At 39.5% G+C, this 22,137-nt stretch overlaps 1 protein-coding gene across 4 annotated transcripts in view; it reads right to left on the bottom strand.

The window, feature by feature from the left end:
- The window catches only part of CLINT1 (clathrin interactor 1), a 59,235-nt gene extending 38,329 nt beyond the window's left edge, over positions 1 to 20,906 (bottom strand). For all 4 annotated transcript variants that reach the window (XM_074883333.1, XM_074883335.1, XM_074883331.1 and 1 more), the window contains exon 1: positions 20,745 to 20,906. In XM_074883333.1, coding sequence (XP_074739434.1) covers positions 20,745 to 20,785 — 41 coding nt within the window. In that variant the 5' untranslated portion in view covers positions 20,786 to 20,906. The remainder of the gene's footprint in view (positions 1 to 20,744) is intronic.
- Between the last annotated feature and the right edge of the window lie 1,231 nt (positions 20,907 to 22,137).

The raw sequence follows: 22,137 nt of genomic DNA, 5'->3' as shown, positions 1-22,137 counted from the left end.
TATTGTTCATCTCATCCATGGTGCATGTTCTAGGAACACTATCAAAAGACAACAGCACCAATTTATTTTCAGATCTCCCAAAGATCAGTACAGGGGCTGACAACTCAAGGCAAAAATGTATGTATAATGTAGCTTTGCTTTTAGACATTGGAGACTGCATCCATATTCTTTTTTTTTTTAAAGAATGAACAAATGCGCTATAAAATAATATGAGCAAAGTGAACATTCAACATTTGGAGAGGAGATAAGGCAGACCCCAGTAACATTTTCATGATATAATTATCTAAAAGACCCCCACACACAGACACATGTGCATTTAAGATGAAGCCTTTGGAGGGGAGAGAACACACCATCTTATCCCCACCATTCATTTTCTATGAGTCATGCATCTAAACTATTTTTAGTATCTAGATTAAAAGGTTCCTGTAAAGCAGGATGGAAAGAAGATGGAAATGTTTCTGAGAATGCTAAAAAGTTATTTTAATATTAAATGATCAATTTTTAAACTGTGTGCAGAAGTCAGTTTCAAATACTGAGAGTACACAGTAAACAAAAAAAGCTAAACAACTCGTCTGAGTACAGGATACATCTCCCCCACTCCCAGATGTGGGAATCTTGGCATCTATTAAATTGTTAATTAGTTTCCAGAAACATTTTTTCCAATTAAAAAAATCATTTAATACTTATCCATCTGGGCATGAAATACTTTCAACAGAGCATTCGAATTGGTGAGCTAAAAACGAAACGCTGCCGCCCCACAGCGCACCACCGCTCAAAACACTGGGGGCCTGCACACCATGCAAGCAGCACCTCCTAAAAAGGGACATCATATATTAACTCCATTTATTTCTGTTACCATCACTTCCTTCAGGCTCTGAGGGATTCAAAGCTGATCAGTGGTGCAAACTTGTGTTTCAAGAAGCTGAAAGGATTTAAGACAAAGTCAAACCAAAAGATGCATTTCAGCACCAGATTTCATTGCCCTGTGACAGTCTGTCACTACCTTCGAAAGCTCAACATGCTGACTGGTTCACAGACAGAGGACAGAAAGATAAGACATCATTTATCCACCTGTTTTCCCAAACAATATAATGGACATTCAAGAGTTTATGTAGCTAATGTTACTAACAATTATTCAGGGAAAAAGATATTAATCACCCTCAAAATAAAGATGGTGCTGCTCTTCTCAGTGAACGTGTATATTGAATCTTAGCCAGCATCTTTCTCTTTGCTTGGTGAAGACAAACTAACTAAAAAACATGTAACAAACTTAATGCATTTTCATTTTGCTCCTGTCAGTAATGTCACTTTTGTTATAAAACATGCAGCTTAGATTTAGAGCCTTACAGATGAAACATATGGATACCAACTATGAAGCCAGCAGTCCACATTCAAGGAAGAAACAGATGGGTACCCATCTGCCAAAATGCCTGGTGAAATACCTCAGGTTACACAGAGGTAACTGCGCAACATTAGCTGATACTTGACCATTTGAAGTTACTTATTTTTAAGCCACTCCTCAGAAGCATTACAAATATGACACCAGTCAATCTAGTACCTGAATACCAGGTATTATTACAGACCTTCTATGCAAGTTGCAGTTACGCTCTTTCTGAACAATGATACCAACTTCATAATGGTACAGTAGGATCTGAAATACATTTTCAGCTTTTCAAGTTAATAGTTTCATAATTTATGTGGCAGATGTGCAAGGCAAACTGCACAGAAAGAGATAAGCCAAGAAAAACATCCTGATGGCCACAAATGAATTACGACTTGTGGGAGGAAGGAACTATAAAGCTATTTCCTGTGCCTTACAACTTCTAATCACAAAAGACTACCAAGTAAACAAGATAACCCCAAATCCACCACACACACACACTTTCAAAAAGAACACTGACTTTAAGAATTAAATTCAAGTCTGTTAAGAAAACTGAGAAGATCTCTCACAGAAACCACTGCACATTGCTGAAGTTTTCCTTTTCAAAATCACTCCCCCTCAAGTTACCCAACTGCAGCTTGCTATATTCTTAATGTTTTTGTAATCACTATGCTACAGCTGAAGCAGTTTTTACAGATGTTGGGAACATCAGACAACTGATAGTTTTAAAGCATATTTGTGCAAGGAAAGAACACTTACCCTCCAAGTTGATTTAAGACTGATTTCACCTCCCCTACTGCAGATTCCCTACAGTATGTAAGTGTTCATACTTTCCTATTCTTATATAAAATCATCCCTTGTGATTTACACCAACAGATACATGGCTGCTTTAAATATCTTAATTTGTCAACAATTGTAGAGTGGCAATATGTGGTGGTAAATAACTTCTCAAACTCACTAAGGATTTTGCCATGTTAATACTATCTACTGTCATTCTGTACCACCTCTATATAAAGTATTTCTTCATCTAAAGCCCAGGCCCATTCCTTTATTTCCTCACTCTTTATGGGATGTTTTGGTTCCAAACACTCACCCTAACATTCTTCAGTTAGCATCCTCTTATCTTCGATGATTAGACTATCTTCACTTCAAATACACCTTTCCACAGTTCCATTTTTAACGGCTTAGTAAGTGTTGTCATTTTGCTTATTATACTTCATTCAAAAAAACCTTCTTTAAAAGGTAACTTACCAAAATAAATGTTATACTCCAGGAAGTAGAATGAAATACTTCATTTTAACTTACAACGTAAGAAGAGCACAACAGTATTTCCACTGTTTTTCAGTATTAAAGTCACATTTTTAATTTCAAATTTTAGTAGAACTTAAGAGTACAATTACACCTAAACCATTCTTGTGACAAATCCAATTAATCTTAAGCATGAAAACCAATTTCACAATCAAGTGGAAGAAAGCTGCCTTTCAAGCAACATTTGACACTTTGGTGGGATAGTTACATGCTAAAACAGCAACTCTGGTTTTGATTCAGACAGAAAGGCGACACTGTTACTGCCCTGTGCAAGTTTTCAGTCTCCTTGCACTCACGTGAGCGCGTATCTGGCATATCAGATTGAAGTCACTGCTTCGTAGCTCCTATTCCTGTGGATTTAATTGCTTTCAAAGTTCAGTACACTATGGTTAAACAATAGCAGCCATACAGTCAAAAAAGAAGTGGAATTACAAAACTTGGATAACCTTCTGTAAATGCAGAACTAAAGAGATTTCCATCTGTATGCTGTAATCACATGACTAGATTTATTTTTGCTCAGTCCTCAGACTTGCTTTGCTACTCTGTTCCTTACACTTCAGATTTTTTCTGTAAGAAACAAGCTGCAACAATTTTAAAAAAATATTTTTGTACAGTTACCTACATTTCTTTACAGAATTCAGTCAGATTTTGCATGTCCTCCTTCAAGACTCAGCAAGAGCCACTATGCATTTTCTGTCAAGTGCTGCATCTTTAATTTTTCCATATTTGTGATCCAATCAGGTAACATGACTTATACTGAAAACAAATGTTTAACCAAGTAGGACAAAGAGTAAGACAAATCTAATTAAAAACACACTTTCTGTAGAGGTTTTTTATATGAACAAAATAACCAGCACAAAAAAGTCAATCCTGATAAACACTGCTAGACCATTATAACATAAAACTAAAATTTAAATACATTATTTTGGGAGACAGACTGAAACACTCTTCACCATAGCTTACACTGCCTTTCTTTGTATTTTGTTGTATTCATATAACTTCAAGAGTAACTTTCCCTGAAAATAAAATGCTCTTTCAGGTGTTCGTAATGTGTTACATTAGTCATCTTCTGAATAAGGTATCTAATGCTACTTCCTTCTTTGTATGTTAAGACTCCAATCCCACAGCTCAAGTAGTTTAAGTGTGTACAGAACCCTTCAACAGATATTCACAAGTACTCCCAGTCAGTGAGCTTTCAGGATTGGGGCTCAAGGTTTTAATGTTGAGAGAGAAGTATTTACAAGAAGAATGAAGTCTTACCCTTAATTCAAAACAAGAAATAAAAGGGTAAATTTTCAGAGCACAAGCAAGTTGTAGTTACACTCAACATGAGGCAACAATAAGCTTTGAAACTCTGTGGCTGTGTACCTCAGACGTCCTACTTCTGACCATAAAAATTTGTGAGTGACCTTGGATGGAGGGGGAAGATAGAAAAAAAAAAAACACCAAACAAACAAAACCATAAAACCAACCTCACAGTAAAAAGAATACTCCAACAGTAGCTATGACACTCCAAATCCTCCAGAATGTTGTGTAATGACCTCTATACTTAAGAGACATGCCTCCTACTCCCAAAACAAAGGTTTTCAGAGTGTCAAAAGAGCTGTGTCATTAGTGCTTTAACATGATCCCCAAAAGATACCACTCCTTTGATAAGCCCCCCTCACCTCTAAAGCTTCTGCAATTCTGCACTTTGTAACTGTTCACTCACTCACTATTCATGAGACTTATTCACCAAAAAACTTCATACCAGGGTTTTCTGACACCATGAAGAGCACGTAACAGTAGCAAGTTTATGGTAATGTAACAACTGGTCAAGGAAACCTCCCAATGCTATGCATGCTTGAAGTATATTAGCTGAATAGTTACAGATAAGAGATATGGCGCAGACCTATTCAGTGTTACTAGTCACACTGAATTCTAAATAATCCAAATTTTCCTTACTCAAAGAATTGTTTCAAATATTTGCCAACTGACAGAGTATTTGATGTGGACAGAAGAATGCACAGGCAATAACATGGAGTTCAATATTGACGAAAACCACACACCCCCAACATTAATGGACCATGCTTAATGATCCTTACAGTTTCAGCTATCCCTTCATTGCAAACTGAGTATCATTAAGGCATTTCCCTAATTCCAAATTTATTACAAATTAAGCATTACTCTAAACACATGCTAGCAGTTCCACTAGGGAGAGCTGATTAAAGTTTAAACAATGCAGGTGCTGAAGCTTTTAACACACAAACTGATCATTCTCTGCTACTATATAATCATTTTGGCACTGTGACATCTCATGCACCCCTGTACTTCGCCACATCAATCATCTTCTGCAATACTTCCGAGAGGAATAAACCTGAGTACAGATAACTCCTCTAAACCAACAGTAAGCACTTTCACAAGCTCTTCTCTCATTAGATCCAGAGGCAAGGTACAGGTAAGGTTACCAGATCTGTCTGGAGTCCCATTCTGAAAGCACTGCCCTTGCTCTTCCAGCCTGTCCAAGTGCTCTAATTCCTGACAGCTCCTCTCCCTGCCCCTTCAGGCTCAAGGCAATGAGTCAGACAACAACATCCCAACTGCACGTAAACCATACATGTCAAACACACCCAACTTTTACAACACAGGTTGCACTCTATCCCTAACACCCAGACTAGCTTTGAAGGGCTTGCAGTTTCCTTCTACCTTTGACTCCAGAGCTATGACTCTGTACAGCTTCACATTTCATCCGTGATGTCACAAAGTATTGACATCATATTACCCAAGAAAGCCTGAGACTTCTATCTCATCAACAACAGAACCTAGAAGTATGGTCCAAGTAGCAGGTGAAGCAACTCACCTACTACCTGAAAACCTTCAGCTGCTGTTTTAATACAGCCTTGTGTTCTGGAAAATGTCTTAAGACTAAGGCAGAAGCTGCACTGCACTTTTCAGAGTAGGAGAAAGGAAGAGGAAGCAACAGTTTACACAAAGCTATCAAATTGCAGGCTCATAACCAGTTGTTCTCCTTCATTTGTTCAAGTGTCTTTCAGTGGAATTGCTATGCAGGAGGTATTCAGTAGGAGAAACAGACACTTGAGACTACTATCTTCATCTTTGTTTTTCTGAAGTGAACCACACTATCATTTACTGATCTTATTGCTAAACACACTGGAATTAATTCTATAGTTGCTGATGTTTGCAAAAACCCCACAACATCAGCATCGTATTTCAGGCCTTCTGTTTCCTGAAAATAATTAAAATCAAATCAGAAAATGAATAACTGATGTCACTACAGAGAAGCTGACTTCTCAAAAATCGGTTCCTTACAGTCTGCTTGCTTACTATTTAAAGCTTCTGAAAGCAAGAACTATTTCATGCAACACTACAATACCTGCTACACTCAATAGCTCTAATCCACCTGCCGTGTTGCCTTTCATATCTAATACCAAAATCCCACCGAGAAAAGACTGTTACATCTGTCAATTTAAGGAAGACACTGTCTTTAAGTAAGACTACATGGACTATGTCTGTATGCAAGAACCTTAACTCCACTACACAAAGCCGTTAAGAGGAACACAATTTAAACTCTGTTTCAGTGTCTCCAAGAGTATCTATCTTCCTTTCCCTGTGAAGGAAGCTATTCAAAAACTAAGCCTTTCCCTGCACCTCACCTTGCTAACAAGTAAGAACAAGAAATTCAACATCTTGTAAAATTAAAGTGCAATTAAGACTTTGCAGTCTCCCAGTGAATACTTTGTACTTCTTTAGCAAAAGCAGGGCTGTGCAGTGGAAAACCTGTTCAGTATCATAATCTCTGACAGTATCAAAAGATGCCTACCGTATCATATAAAAAAAGTAAAGGGAAGTATGCAGTGATAATTCTGCAGAGTAAGCTGTGAGCATCCAACAGTTTACACCTAGGGGCAAAGAATTCAGGGGGATTTCCAGCTATGCCTTCACCTTTTGCCCAGTGCTCCTTCAGCATCTTGTGGCCCTGAAGGTGCTCTCAGACTTTGTGCTTTCCATTTGTTTTGAATTAGGCTGTATGCTTTTCACAAGTTGTTCTTCAAACTTGCTCACCTGTTTCAGGTTTGTTTTTACATGACAGTGACTAGCAACTCTAAACTTTGAATTTTCTGCAAATGGACATTTCAGCTTTCTGAAAGACATGTTTTTGCTTTATTTCCTTAACCCTCCTCTTCACCAATGATGTTTCTTTTTCATCACTGTCTTTGAGAAGTGGTAACAGTTTTGTTATAAGCCACCAATATAGTATTTTCAGTATGTACACATCACCTGCAAGGATTCCATTCTTCAGCATGTCCCTGAAAGTTTGGGATTTTTTAATTAAATTCCTAATTTTATGTAAGCAATCTTTTTGAAAAAATGTACCCCCAAGTGTTTTTTCTTTATGCTTCTGTTGCTCACAAAAATACTTTTAATCCAAGTGCTTTATGTTCACTATTACAGAGTGGCTCTAAAAGTAATACCCTGAAGCAGAATCAATGCACAGCTCAGGATCAAGCCAAGGCTTACCACTTCTGCGTTTTTCACTAGCTCTTTGGTGAACCAGACACCGAGCATTTCAATGCGTACTGTCCTCAGTATAAGATGCTGATGCAATGTGTATCTAACCTACATAGGATACATGAAGTCACCCATTGCTATCACATTTCCTGCCCACATCGCCTCTCTACCATCCACATGGGGTGGGAGGGTATCAAACAGTACAGTTCTCTTCCTGTTCTCACGCCTTTAGTCCTGAATTTTCAGTTCATTGGGACTGACTGGTTGACACAGTTTGCTTGTTAATTTGGCCTGAAAAGGTTTTCTTCAGCGTGTTGCTCATCCGTTCAGCCGTGCCTGTGTTATTTTGTACTTAGCCTATAACAGAGTCCTGCTAACCATGCTGTTTTAAAATGGGACACTGACAGAACAGATTTATCCAAAACTTTTTGAAAGAAAAATATTTCAGGATTCACCTTATTCTCAGTCTTCTAAAATTTGTCTTATACCAAGACAGATACCCTTTGTAACAGATGTACATCTCATACAATAGACCTAGAAGAACTATTTTTCCCTTTACCAACTGGAAGCCTTACTCTCATTAGTTATCTCATGATCAAGTTAATTTAGTATGATCATAATAAAGTTACAGAATCATAGAATGGCTTTGGTTGGAAGGGACATTAAATATCATCTAGTTCCAAGCCCCCTGCTATGGGCAGGGACACCTTCCACTAGACCAGATTACTCACAGCCCCATCCAACCTGGCCTTGAACACTGCTAGGGAGGGGGCAGCCACAGCTTCTCTGGGCAACCTGTGCCAGTGTCTCACCACCCTCAGTGTCAAGAAATTCCGTTCATGTCTCCAACAAAGACGTTAAACAACACCAGCCCAGTACTGACCCCTGAGGAATGCCACCCGTCACTGCTCTCCACTTGGACATCAAGCCGTTGACCGCAACTCTGAGTGTGACCATCCAGCCATTTCCTTATCCACCAAGTGGTCCATCCATCAGACCCATGTCTCTCCAATTTAGAGACAAGGATGTCGTGCGGGACAGCATCAAAGGCTTTGCACAAGTCCAGGCAGATGACATCAGTATGCTGACAACCAGTTCTGACAATCAGCTATTTCCCCACTATTTTTTCTGTAACCTTATTATATGGGATAAATACACCATATATAATCAAAAGCACATCAAAATAGTTCAGCTGATACAAGAATTATAGATGAGGCTCATGGCACATGAAACAATAATGAAACACTGTAGAAGGGCTGCACAATGCACTTTGGGTCACTCATGATATTTCTGCTGGCAGAAATTGTGAAGTGTTGTTTTCCCAAAAAACCTGAGTGTTAGGAAATACAGGGCTGTTGTACCTTCTCAGTCCACTTTTGTTTGATATATTCTAGCTGATCTTCATTTTAGTGTTCTGAAAAAAGCTCTTATGGTTCCAGAGAGCTAAGTCAGAACCAGAGAACAGCTGAGGCTGGGAGGGAGCTCTTGTGATCCCCTAGCCCACCCACTCTGCTCAAGCGGGCTCAGTAGGAGCAGATTGCCCATGACCATGTCTAGACAGGTTCTGAATATCAAGGATGGAGCCCCCACAGCATTTCTGGGCAATCTGCTCCAGTGTTTGACCACCCCCACAATAAAAAAAAGTGTTTTCTTCTGTTCAGATGCAATTTAATGTGTTTTAATTTGTGCCCACTGCCTCTTCTCCTGTCAAGTTTTATTATTATTTACTGTGTCTTCTAGAACTATTACTGGGATATGATGTTTTAGTCTTGTTTGTCATAAACAAGTCTTTGATTTCAGGTGATTCTTCAGAAAGACAAAACTGAAGTTTATCACTAAACCATGTCAAAATAATTACTACAAGGAAAAGGAAAAAAGTGCATGAGGAAAGCAAACATCACTGTTCCAAGAACACACTGGGAAAAAAATACTGGTACAAAATTTCAATCAATTCAAATGCGGTTTCTAGGAATGGCACAATTATTTAGTTTTCAGATTATACAGCAGCCAGTAAATTAACAAAAAACTTGTTTAAAAAAGATCTAATCTTTTCCTACCTCAGATTGTTCATCCTTTAATAAACCTGAGTTACTATGTTTTTTCCCTGCTATAAGTGTATCTAAGAATAAAAAGCAGTCACCATAGTCCTAAATAGACTGAATTAGGTTAATATCTATTTTCTTTGTCATTCACTTTTCTATGAAGGCAGGTCACAACCTAGAAATCATTCCACTACTGTATTAAGCAGCTGGACAAAGTAACTTTGGCTAATAGTTAATGTCAGAGTGTCCTTCTACAGCTATTCACAGCAGAGCATCCAAAAATGGGCACAAGCAGTAAGAACACACCACTCAGATTAAGTGAAGTATTACGATATCAATGTTATATTAACATTATTTCATTAAATTTTTCAGATTGGTATCTCACATTAAATAAAAAGGCTAGCTTGGCAAACTGAAAACCAGCAAGTTCACAAACATGCATTTTTACTCAAAGCAAGCATTCTTTTGTGGAATGAGTCTGGCAAATTACATACAAATTAACTTTCAAAATGCCAAGCCATGTTTATTTGTGGAGTATAATGATGCTTCCTCTCCTTTCATAGGTATCATTTGTTAAACTGGTTCCTCCAGGAGATCAAGTAACTCTTATGTCCTAAAAAGGTAACAAGAGCTGTTTCATTTGCCTCCAAGCCCCAGTTTCTGGTTCCTGTCCACATACAGATGGTAATTTCAAATTACACTGTGTATTTACAACAAACCAATTTTGCTATGTTTCAGTACAGGAACTATTCATTTATTTACTCACTAATGATAAGATTACTGGATTTTTATGATCTAATGTCTGCAGCTACACAAGTTACAGTTACCATGTAATTAACAAAAACCTGACACTGGCAGTTTAAAGGCTAAGAGATTCCACTTTCCAATTAGAAGTCTATTAGCACTAAGTTTTCAAGCTGTCTCCAAGAAATGCAATCATCTGTTTGGTAGCAAGGACAGAGAGACCACTGTGATAGAAGTTAACTCATTTAGACACGTTTGAACAAAGGTGTTTTTTCCCCACCTCTCTCTGCATGATCATGTGGAAGAATAGACAAAATCATTAAATAATCGTCAAAACAAGGAATAATTAAAAAGTGACAGCAATCATTAAGGTATCAGCTCTATTTGCAGATGTAAGTTACCAAGAACGTGATTTTTCAGGAGATGCCTCCACCCACTGAAACTCCAATAAAATGATCTAAGCTTATCAAAAGCCTTTTTCTTCTCTTTACATTCAAAACAGACTTAGAGAAGCCTTCAACTAAGTAATCTCATAGAACACAAAACACACACCTCCCAAGAATCACATCAGAATGTATTTGTTTACTAAATAAGAAGTTATGTCTTGAGAGGAAATGCTGAACAGTCTCTAAAGTATATTGGGATGCTTCTAAACAGCTTGACAGGATGGGGAGAGCAACCAACAAGAAACTGGTATGACTCAGAATGGCGCAAAGAAAAACCCTACTCCCTAACTCCCAAGAGGCCTCATTATTATTACAACAGATTAACAAAATGCAGGTCAGTCTCATTAAACAAGTTGAATATATACTAATATTCCTAATTGTATCCCAACTGAACCAATTAATATCTATTAAGCATGCAGTTAAATATTAACTGGTTAGGACAGGACACACTGTTTGGATGAGGGGTGGGAAGAGGACAACAGCTTTAAGATAGCTTCCTTAAAATATAAATACACACAATACCTGTGTTGTCACATTAGTTTCATTTCCACTGGCAAACCAAACACATCCAAAAAGATTTAATCTATTTAAAATAACAGTCTACAGAGAATACTCTAACAACTGAAATATATACCATCAGTATTTCTAATATAATTAGGTGCACTTTTAAATTGAATTGAAAGCATCTCATATAAAGATCTGTTGGATCTTGAAATCACTGCCAGCCTGAATCATTCAAAGCAACACCATACAAGACACACAACTATATTCCAACTTAAATCCTTTCTCCCAAATTTGAGACCTGAGAGTGGAACCAGAAATATTGATGCATATCCCCCAACACAACAGTGATACAATCACAGACAGGTTAGCTCAGGAGCCTAAAGTAGTGATAACAAAACAGAAGAGCAACCTTAAGAAATTTAAGCTTAGAAATTAAATTTGTGATATTTAGAGCAGTTTTGCAGCTAACAAACCACTAACAGTGCAGTTTCAAATATTAAAGTTACATAAAAATGTATTATCATCAAAAAAGGGTCCCAGCCTATCTTCCTGTCCTTTCCCCTACCAACACAAGTACTTGTGGTGCCATAAGCAGCTGCTTATGCAGCATGCTGCCAAATCAGTGATAAACCCTAAAAGCTTGGCGTTTTTTTAGCTGTATCAGCAAGAGAGCACAAGAAAATTCTGAACTACGCAACAGCAGCGTAAGGAAGAAAAGACAGCGAATGGACAGGTATAAAAGTGGGACATCCTACTGTAGTAGAAGAATAATCTTAGAGATCCTCTACCTGCTTGTGAAACCACATGCTAAGGGTGTACTTCAAGCACTAAACCCGTACCTTGCCCTTCTTTGCCCCCAGCCACTTATTCTTACCCAAATACCATTCCTTCCTTTACGCCAGTATAAATATTTGTGTGACCATGGAGTTAACTACACCAGGGAACTGATCCAGTGGAGAATTTAATTGGCAAAAACAACTGGTTAGTCTGAGAGAGAGATTCTCTCATCAAGCAGAAAGTATGCTAGTGCCAGCAAAAGGGAGAGAGAAGTGTGCAGTTTGTGGCAGACGGAAGGCTGTGAAACCTCTTTTACCATCAGCCTACGCTTACACTGACTGTGAAACTACAACCTAAGATTTCATGGCCTAGTCTATGTTTTCGTATCTGGGATAGTACCAATGGCATCTGAGACTTCACAGCAACTACTACGAGAGAGTCAGCCATGTGTTCCTGTGTCCTCCACTTACACTGGCTTTAACAGTGCCTCTTCTCTCCCCTTCCCCCCATCTCAACATTGCTTCCCTCAGATGCACGACACAAACACTTGCAGTTGTACAGCAAAAAAGTCTAGGGAACCTTAAAAACAAATAACCTACAAAGTCCTTTTGGGAGAGAGACAAAGGAAGAGAGGAAGCTTCCAATTTGATCTGCTCCTCTATCCGGTTCATGGCACAGCAACCCAAACCACCATACTTACACAGCACACGATGCAAGAATAGTAAGTAATGAATACTTTTTCTAACACTGTTGTTGAAAAAAAATACTCAGAGAACCACAACCTTCGCAGCTTTCTGGAAAGAACTGAACTACCAACTTGTAAAAATTTCACACGATCTTAACAGACACTTGTACCTTAAAAAAAATAACGTGCACCCCAGTTAGAATCAGATCATATTTTTCAGAGGCAGAATAAAGGGACTGTTTTGTCATGAAGTTACACTCTCCTACACAATTGCTGTTTCTAAAGAGACTACTGTGCATCCTTAAAAGAAAGTTTTAGCTATACCACAGCTGTTTATTCCAAATGGAACAGGTAAATAAAGCTCATGCTCCAAACTAAAAAATAACACCAGCTGTCAATCTTTGTCTCTAACAGGGCACATATTTGACTTATGTCAATAAGAACCAGCACACTATAAAGGAGCTAGAAAAAAGATCAATCACAAAACTGAATACTTTATTCACTTGGTATATTTGCTACTATTTCAGTTTTTCATTTTCTTGCCCAATATTAGTTTTGCCTTATAAAAAATTTGAGATAAGCATTTAAACAAAGTCTGTAAAATGGTCAACTTTAAACAGAAATTTATGCTACTGTACATCTCTGTTTTAGTAAAAAAGCAATTAAAGGGAGTAGCTGTCCTCCTTTACCCAAAACCAAGGTGTCTCAATTTCCCACCTCCCCTTTTTTTTTAAATACTGTCTTAATATTAGTTCAGAACACACAGTGGTAATCTGGAAGATGAAGTTCCACATCAAGCACATGCCAGCAAAGTATTTAGAACATACTTGAAGCAACAGGTCACATTCTGCATGTTGGAGATGAGTTTTCCAGTTTTAAACGGGGCTACTTGTATTATGACTTGTGGACAAGCTGTATCCCAAACTTCAGAATAAACCAATGAGAGAAATTCCAAAAGTTCCAAAATGAAGCATACAACTCAACATTTTTGTGTTCTAAACCTACCATCCTATGAGGCAATGCTTCACTCATTCTCCAAAGTCTCATCTTTCTGTTTTTACAAAAGCTTATCATTTACACACAAATACAGAAATTCATTTAAAACTTGAAATGAATGGAGGCAGATACGGGATACAAGAATACTATTAGAATTTCAAGATTGCATTTTAGGACCGCTGCAATGCTTACGAGTTGCACCTTGAAACAGGCAAGGCTGAGGAGAGAAAGCAGTAGTCTCTTCCACGTTTGCACACTGCTTTGGACGTAATTACATCTTGTATATGAAATATTATGCAAATTAGCTAATATTTCATAATACACTAGCTGGCAACACAACGAAGAGGAATTAGCACAGAACTGAGTTAAGCACCTTGATCCTTTTGACCACAGTTGCACACAGTGATATAAGTAAGGCTCTTACCTTTGACCAGCTTCATTTACTCCCCAAGCGGAAGCCAAGTCTTACTTCTGGCAAGGCAATGCAAAGCTATGTTTTAAAAATACTTCAAGAAGTCACACATACACACATCATTTAGATTCCCTGAAAATATGTAAGGCCAACACCTTAGCTAGCCTTATGCAAGGTAATAGACTATTGTTAGCTTCCATAGGGTGTAAAATGGCAATAATGCATTTGAAAGAGCACTAACAAAAGCCCCACTTGGAGTGTGTTGATGAAACTTGTGCATTTGGTCACAACTACATTATGCTAACTCCTAATATATATTTCAGCTTGTAATATTTGCCTACTTTTGATTACTCCACCAGTTGAATATTCAAACAGGAGAATGACATATCTATGCACATGAGATAAGAGAGCATAATACTTTCAAAGATGGTTATCACCAATACTAAATTACATGGCCCAAAGCCTATAAGCATTTTTATTCCTTATTAAAAACAGCTAATTTTTTTGAAGTTTTTTAAAGGCAAGAGGAAAGCCCTAAGAAATAAGTACTGTGACAAGTGCTTGGCAGCCAGCACGCTGCAGAGCCAAATGCTATGTTCAAATACAATCTTCCTTTGCATTCCCAAGTCTTATTTCTTCTCTCTCTCCCTCTCTGGTAACCAGGCAGAGGACAAGTCCTTATCAGGCTGGAGATAATAATCATCACCTTGCTCGTAATAATGATACAAAATGCTGTTCTTAAAGCAGTTACCAGCAGGACATCTCTTAAACAGCAATAGGAGGATAACTCATGCAGTGAGGGTTAACTGTCCCTTACATAAAACGATGGAAGCGTTCACTGCTCTGAAGATCTTGCTTATGCAAACCAAAATAAATCTTAAATATAAAGAAAACTAAATGATCCTAGAACTGGAGCAAGGGACTTTACAGGAAGGTCAGATAGCAATGGACTAGTGTTAGACGGTTATTTACCCTTTCAGTGGATATATTGTATGATGGATCATTTACCATAATACCTGCTATTACTAAACCAGCAACCAGCACTTCATTACAGAAGAGCTCAATAGTCTGGGTGGACAAATCCACGAACCATAAGAAAATCGCCTGTAAACAAGAACAATTACAGGCACGTTAAAAAAAATAAATTAGTTAGACAAGAGGATTTAAAACCCCAGCTGAGTATACATCGGATCCTGCTTGTATGTTGGTCAAACGTGAGCGTACTACAGGCAATAAGCAACTGAAAGCTAACTGTAAGCCATATAATTGTAGGTTAAATTACTGCTATGCATTTACCATTTTAATAAGTATAATGGAGACATAGTATGAGCTAGCAGACAACAACATGAGACGAAGTCAGCAAATCCAGAGTTTTAACTGTTATCAACTCACTGTGACTTGGTTTACTTGACACAGTTATCTTTTTAGTTTTCATCATCTGTGAAGTGGGGGTAGTCCTGAAACCCCTACTCCTCAGCTGAAGTGCAAGGTCTAATTTACATGCCATGCTTTAGGCTACAACAGCTAGGAACTGCAATGACAATTGAAGCAGTAATTCACTCTATTTTACCAATAATTTACCATTCTCTTTACAGCTTGTACAATTAGAAGTACTAAAGAAAACATGCTGTTCATTAACTTAAAGAACTTCTCCCCTACCTAGTTGTACTGGAGCTGATGACAGCAGCTCCTTTTAATCCTTCTTTTTCCACCAACACTAAAAATCTTTGCTCCTTGCATAGATGTAACATCAGAACAAATAACAGAGAACCCTAGTGCCTAACTCTACAAACAAATTCTCAAGTGTTATAAACGCTTCCAGCATTCAGTATGCATACAAGCATTACAATCAGTTCTAAACAAGATGATTTGCTCTCCATTTAAAAACAGTTTAAAATATTACATACTTGGGCAATTCATCAAGCTTGCAAAATGTATGAAAACATAGCTCTGTAATGCTTCAACTCCCACTCTACATGAGGGAGTGCAAATAAATTCCTGCTGGGTCACTAGAAAGGTGTGGCTAAGAGCAGTTAGGACTCATTTAGGTGGACAAACAACTGAACTGGAAGAGGGGTGGAAGAAACAGGAGGATGGCAGCTGTCATATTCCTAATACTGGCAAGAAACTCACAGGCTCTCTACTCTTCTTTTGAAATATACATCCAAGAAGCTCAAAAAACTCAGTGACAACCATCTCTCCCACCTTAACTAATTCAAATGAACATCTGGATCATACCCTCCTTACTACATACAGATCTGTAACCTTCATCAAATTTTTAATTAGACCATTTCTTACCCTTTGATGTGTGGAAGGTGCTTAAAATGAGTTCTCTCACATTCTCATCATGCATGTAGAAGATCACAAAAGCTAAGAATGGTAATGAAATTTTAAAGAAAGTGGCTGTTAAAGTCTCATCACACTGTCATACACAGAGCAATCTAATCTCAATGTGTCCAAAGGTCTTCCATCCTGCTTACTGCACATCCTACATGTCTGTGACAGAAACTAGTTAGCAAAAACGTTAAGTTACAATGCCATCTTACATTAAGAGAGGAGTTTTTGTTTTGAGGAGTCCAACTAGTCTTGCTAACTATATATGCACAAATGCTGTCTTCTGCTTTAAGCAGAAGAACCTTGTACTAGGTTACAACATACAGTAACATTTCAGGAAAATAAGAATCAGCAGATTCTGCTTCAAGAAAAGAGAATTCAACAAAACCAGAGAGATATGATGGCCTGGCTTTTGAACTTGACCACAAGGCCAGGCTAATACCTTCCTGCTTCTGCCAAGCTAAAAATTGTTTTAAATGGAATTTAATATTCCTTGTTTTCTTTTGAAAAAGCCATGGGGTCTTCCTTGTAAAACTCCCCTAGAAATTTCACAGGGAACACAAAGCACAACATATACTTGTCTAATAAGATTAAAAAAGGAAGTTACCAAGTTGCATAATACTCTAGATTTCCGTAGCCAGGACACCAGAACTGTATCTTGGGGGCTCCCGATACCTTTTGCCAGTTCTGTTATCACACTGTAGGAAGATACTTGCTTGGGGCCTTTGATAGTTTGATTATCACAGTACAGATGCAGCTATACCAATAAAAATACAACATTTCTTGTATAAGCTACTTCTACACAGTACTGGCCAGCCTGCATATCCTTAGTCTCATACAATTCACAAGCAGTTCAAATCCAATGCTTACCCTCAAGTTTCATCATAACTACAGGGCTGCTTCAGAGCAGGCATGGGGTAACTGAACCCCCTGCTATGGGGCGAACAGAACATCCGGGACTACTGTCACCAGGTCATCCAGAGACAAAGCTGCAAAACCCATTGTGCAGCAGAGCAGTGGGATAGCTGGTGACCAGCACACTTCCCACCTGCGAAATGTTCTTAGGGCTCACATTCCCACCAGCTATCTGAAGTATGCGATGTGTGCCTCTGCACTCTGTCATGTTAAGATGTTGGTATGCAGCTCATTAGGTCAGAAAAATGGGCCACCTCTTGCATATAATGCTTAAGCTACATATTTCTACTGCAGAGTTAACCTAATTCTATGACAAAACAGAATCTAACAAAAAGTCTACTACATTACTTCAGGAGTGACTCAGAACTGCCACCTGACTCACTAACTTCGCATCAAGCATCACCCTGCACTTGAGCCATCAGAAACCTCTGCCACTTAAACTGAGTTTACTGTTATAGAGCAAACAAGTTGAGCACAGAGGGCTGCATTTATTTTTCAATTCTTTTGTTTACTTTCCAATTCAGTTTTGGCCTACTGAGGAAAAAGAACCCATACAAGTGAACATCTAAAAAAAGTGAAAAGCTGCCTTCTGAAGTTAGTTTATTCACATAATAATGTGAAATAGAATTTATTCCAGAAGAAATAAGAAAACGTTGACTTATACCTTCTAAACTACAAGCTAACCAGAAACTCAACAGAAACTCATTAGAAGAACTCTCGCACACACTCTCTTGCAGTACCTGGGACGAAACTGGAGGGTGAAAATTTGACATTTATTCAGAAACTGTAAGAATAAAGCTTAGGACAAGCAAATTTTACTAGGCACAGACAGGCTTTATTAGTTATTTGGTTTAAGCCCCAAACTTATTCACAATGCCCAGTCAGAAACAAGGTATTACTGTTCAACTGTAACTAATCAAGGCACTTAAAAATTTGGGGGGGGGGGGGGGGGGGAGTTATATCAGCAACTAAGAACAATGAGGTTAATAACAAGGAGAACAAGACACAAAGTATTTAGTCACATCTTAGAACAGTCTACATCTAATACTCTATCACATACTCTTCCTAAATTTCATATATAGTAGGACCACCATTCAGTATCAAAAATAACTGTCTATACACAAAACTATGCATATCAATACTTTTAAGTTACTAGAAAATGCTACAATACAAATAACAGAAGTGATTCTAGTATGAACTACAAAGCAGAATTGACCTAACGAACTTGATTGCTCAATTTCTATCACACTGAAGAAAGCATAAATACCAAATACTTCAGTAATACTAAATAAAAACTTGAATTTTTCCTGTGTATTTTGCAGTCAGTATATTATTTTTAGGTTCTAAATCTTTGAGGAATTTTAATAGGTTACCATTTTTACTTAGGTTTTTTGCTCTTAAAGTAGCCCACAGACATTGAAAAAAAATTCTTAGCAGCTTAACTACGCATCATCATTTACTGAACTTTCGCACACTGAAAAATTTGAAAATTGTTTATTAAAAGTCCTCCAACTTGAAATATCTGACCTAATCAAGCTCTCAGCCACCTGAAGCCCAAATAAGGATAAAAAAAACCCCAAACAAGTAAACAGAAATTCTAAGTATCAGCTGAATATGGAACCAAGATGCAGAGCTAACAACCACTACAAACCTATCAAAGTTTGAACTAGCAAAATTTCAAGCTATTTGCACATTTTCAAAATCCCCATATAATCATATTCCTTTTTTAAGGAAAGAGTTTCTTGTTAAAAGTTCAGTATGTTCCTGTCACAGCATCAGCAGTTATTTATGAGGCAGATAATATCACTTAGCCTCTTCTGCAGAATTTTGTAAGTCATGGCCTTAAGACAAAAGACATTATGACAAATCTGCACCACACACAATGGGACTATTGATTTTGATGTCTCTAAATACTATTTACTCTGCAGGCTCCACTTCCCCCTGCTTCACCCCCCCCTTTTTTTTTTAAATACACAATCTGCTTTATTTGGATAATGTTATTCCCAGAAACTGAAGTTTATTCAAAAAACATTTTTTATTATTTGAAATGTCCACTCCTTGCACCTGTTTTGGAAATCAAATGTCTTTTCCAAACCAGATTTTGATGTACTGTTTGGCTTAATAACTTATGAATATCCTTAAAAGTGAACATTTTTAAAACAGTGACAGTGTTATAATGCTATGGTGATCAGTGATCCTACACAAATAGAAGTACACAAGCAAAACTCAGAAAAACTTGATTTCCCTGAAAGTGTTCTTTTAGGTGCTGGAATTCGAGACAGGCCTATTTGGGTTGTCCTACTATACACCTTATTTGTTACATTATTAAAACTACTTTAGCAAGGGCTGACTTTGCATGCAAGAAGCTGTAAAAAGTAAACCACCTCCTGAGGAGAAGTCTTATTCACAGTGTTTTTTAAACGTCACCTGATTCTTGGCCTAGAAAAGTCTCAGTCTAGTACAGAGGACCATAAGCAAAATACTTGATTATCATGAATAAGCTGCCATTTCTCTTCAGTTTGATGTCTTTAAGCCTATATATATAAAGGAGGCCACATTAAGAACTGTTTGGAGAAACAAAAATAAAAAATATTCAAAATGGAATCTCGATTTTGAGAGACTCGCCCTTTGACTTCTAGGGCTAGATACAATAGTTCACGTAATCTCATTTGGTATATACTAATCTACAGAACTTCAGCCAGTTATTCCTCTAAGTAGTCCACAATTCATGGAAAAGTGCTCCAAGTTTGCCCCTAAAAACTTATTACCTAAGGAGGCAAAACATAACCTTTATTAAGTTCTCTACCATACCAAATTTTTCTCATACTAAAAATAAAGGAGGGGCTGAGAAATGCAACAATGATGTCACGTTCTCAAGCTGCAACACAGTGATCACAATAATCAAGACCTTAGTCAGGTTCACTGTGCGAGGAAGTTCTAGTCAAGGAAATAAACTTGCAAATATCTGAGCTATTTAAATGTTTAAGGGGTGGGATAGAGCATTTCACTTCTCTACCATGCTCCACCTCTGAAAGGCCCAGGGGTGGTGAGTCAATGGCAGTTACAGTAGAGACCCATCCTTAGGGAGGCGGAAAACACTCAGAGAGCATGTGGTGACTTTGGAAGCACTCTAAAAATTTACTGCTGTACAGGTGGTTCTTTACTCCCCTCCTTCTTTGAGTGACTTGTCTGTTTCTTCCTGAGGGGCCTAGGAGCCATGGCAGGAGCCAATCCTGCAGAGACAGATTTTAAGGGCTCATGTACCAAAACGGGCACACGCCCCCTGGGACCCCGGCAAAGAAGGGGGCACCCAAAGAAGCAGCACAGCTCGCCAAGAGCTGCAAGGGCCCAGATGAGCCCAAGAGGGGCGGGAAAGCAGCCAGCCATAATGGAAAGGCCACAGACTACCTGGAAAGCAGCCCCTGCCTGCCGGAGGGGCCAAAGCCGCGCCGGGAGGGCGAGCAGAGGGCCACACCGGGCAGCCACTCTGGGAGCAGGGACAGAGGCGGGGAGGGGGCGCGGGTAAGGGGGTCAGCTGGGCACGGAGTGGGTGTGAAGCGGCCACCTCAGCAGGGGGAGGGGCAGCGGCCATGTTGTGAGGGGGGCGGGGGGAGCACGGGCCCGGCTGAGGGGCCACGACCGAGCCGCCCCCGGCCCCCCGCCCCTCCCGCCCGCGCCCCGCCGTACTCACGCCTTGTCCACCAGCTCCCGCACTTTCCACATATTCAGCATGGCGCCGACCGCCTGGAGACCTCCCCGGCCTCGCCGCCCTCCGCCGCCGGCCCCAGGAGGCCCCGCTCGCCGCGCTCCGGGCAGCCGCCGCCGCGCCGCCGAGCCAGGCCCGCTCCGGCTCGTCGCCGCCTCTGCCAGGCAAAGGAGGCGGCGCGCCTCCCGGAAATGGCGGGTCTCGTGCTCGCGCGGCCTGCTGGGAGGTGTAGTCTTCCCGCCGGCGGGGCGGGGAGGGCGGGCCGCTCCGCAAAGGCTGCTGGGAACATTAGTCTCCGGCGAAGGGCGCTGCCACTGCGCGCAATGGCTGCTGGGAGCTGTAGTGCTGCGGCAGCCCTTCAGGGGTGGGCGGCGGAGCAGCCTGGCCTGGCCTGGCCTGGCCGCGCCCTGAGGGCTCCGTAGCCACTGTCACACAGCGGTGGAACCGAGGCTTTGTGCCTTTCTCGGCTTGGGGTGCAGGTACAGCCCAGCTCTGTCCCACCATCGCACCACTGCAGCATCTAGCCTGTGGTGAACCTCTTGACCCACAGCCAGGCAAGGGACAAGATCTATGCAAATAGCTGGTTAAAGCACAAAATACCGGTGAAAACTCGTATCTGACTAGAATATGGTTTTATACGCTGCTTTTACTGCAAGCAACTAATTTAAGAGCACCATTCTATGACTGCCTGTTTGCTGCTGATGGTGTAAGGACTACAGTGAATTTTCAGTGGACTTTCCAGATGCCTCCCTCAGGTCGAGACTGGGATTTTTGCAAGAAATGACACATGAAAACATGAAAGGGTGCAGCACGTGCTTTAAGGTAGCCCAGTCCATCGGAGCACAGCACATGCAGGAACCTTGTCTCTGCTTCAGAAAGACCAAGTCAGTTGGCAAAAAGCCAACAGACAATCACATACATTAAAGCTGCCTCGTGAGTGTATTAACTGTTTTAACATACTTGACAACAAGCATTGCAAGACCATCTTCAAATATTGCCTGTGCAGGGTATTGAACGGGAATCACTGCTCCCTGGGTATAGTGAGGTCAATGATTTTACAATCAGGATTGTCAGACAGTTTCATTACATACATCTACGTTTGTTCTCTATCAACTTGTTTTCAATGTGGGTTTTGAATGACCAGTCATGGCAGGATTTTCTTCTCAAGAGAAGTGAAAGTCTGTTGGCTATTTCTATGCAAGTCGCAGGATATGAACAGAGTGCCTAGGTATTATAGTTAGTCCATAATATATCTTGATGTACATTTCTTGTTTGTGTGCTTGTGTCATAAATTAACATATTTTGCCTAAAGACAATATACATTCGCAAACTTTTACCTGAAGGCAACATATATCTGTAAACTTTTTGCCTTTTAATC

Source organism: Strix uralensis, chromosome 14 (genome assembly GCF_047716275.1).
Source record: "Strix uralensis isolate ZFMK-TIS-50842 chromosome 14, bStrUra1, whole genome shotgun sequence".
NCBI classification, from domain to species: domain Eukaryota; kingdom Metazoa; phylum Chordata; class Aves; order Strigiformes; family Strigidae; genus Strix; species Strix uralensis.
Note: the sequence above shows the minus strand (reverse complement) of the source record. Positions and strands in the feature narration are given on the sequence as shown.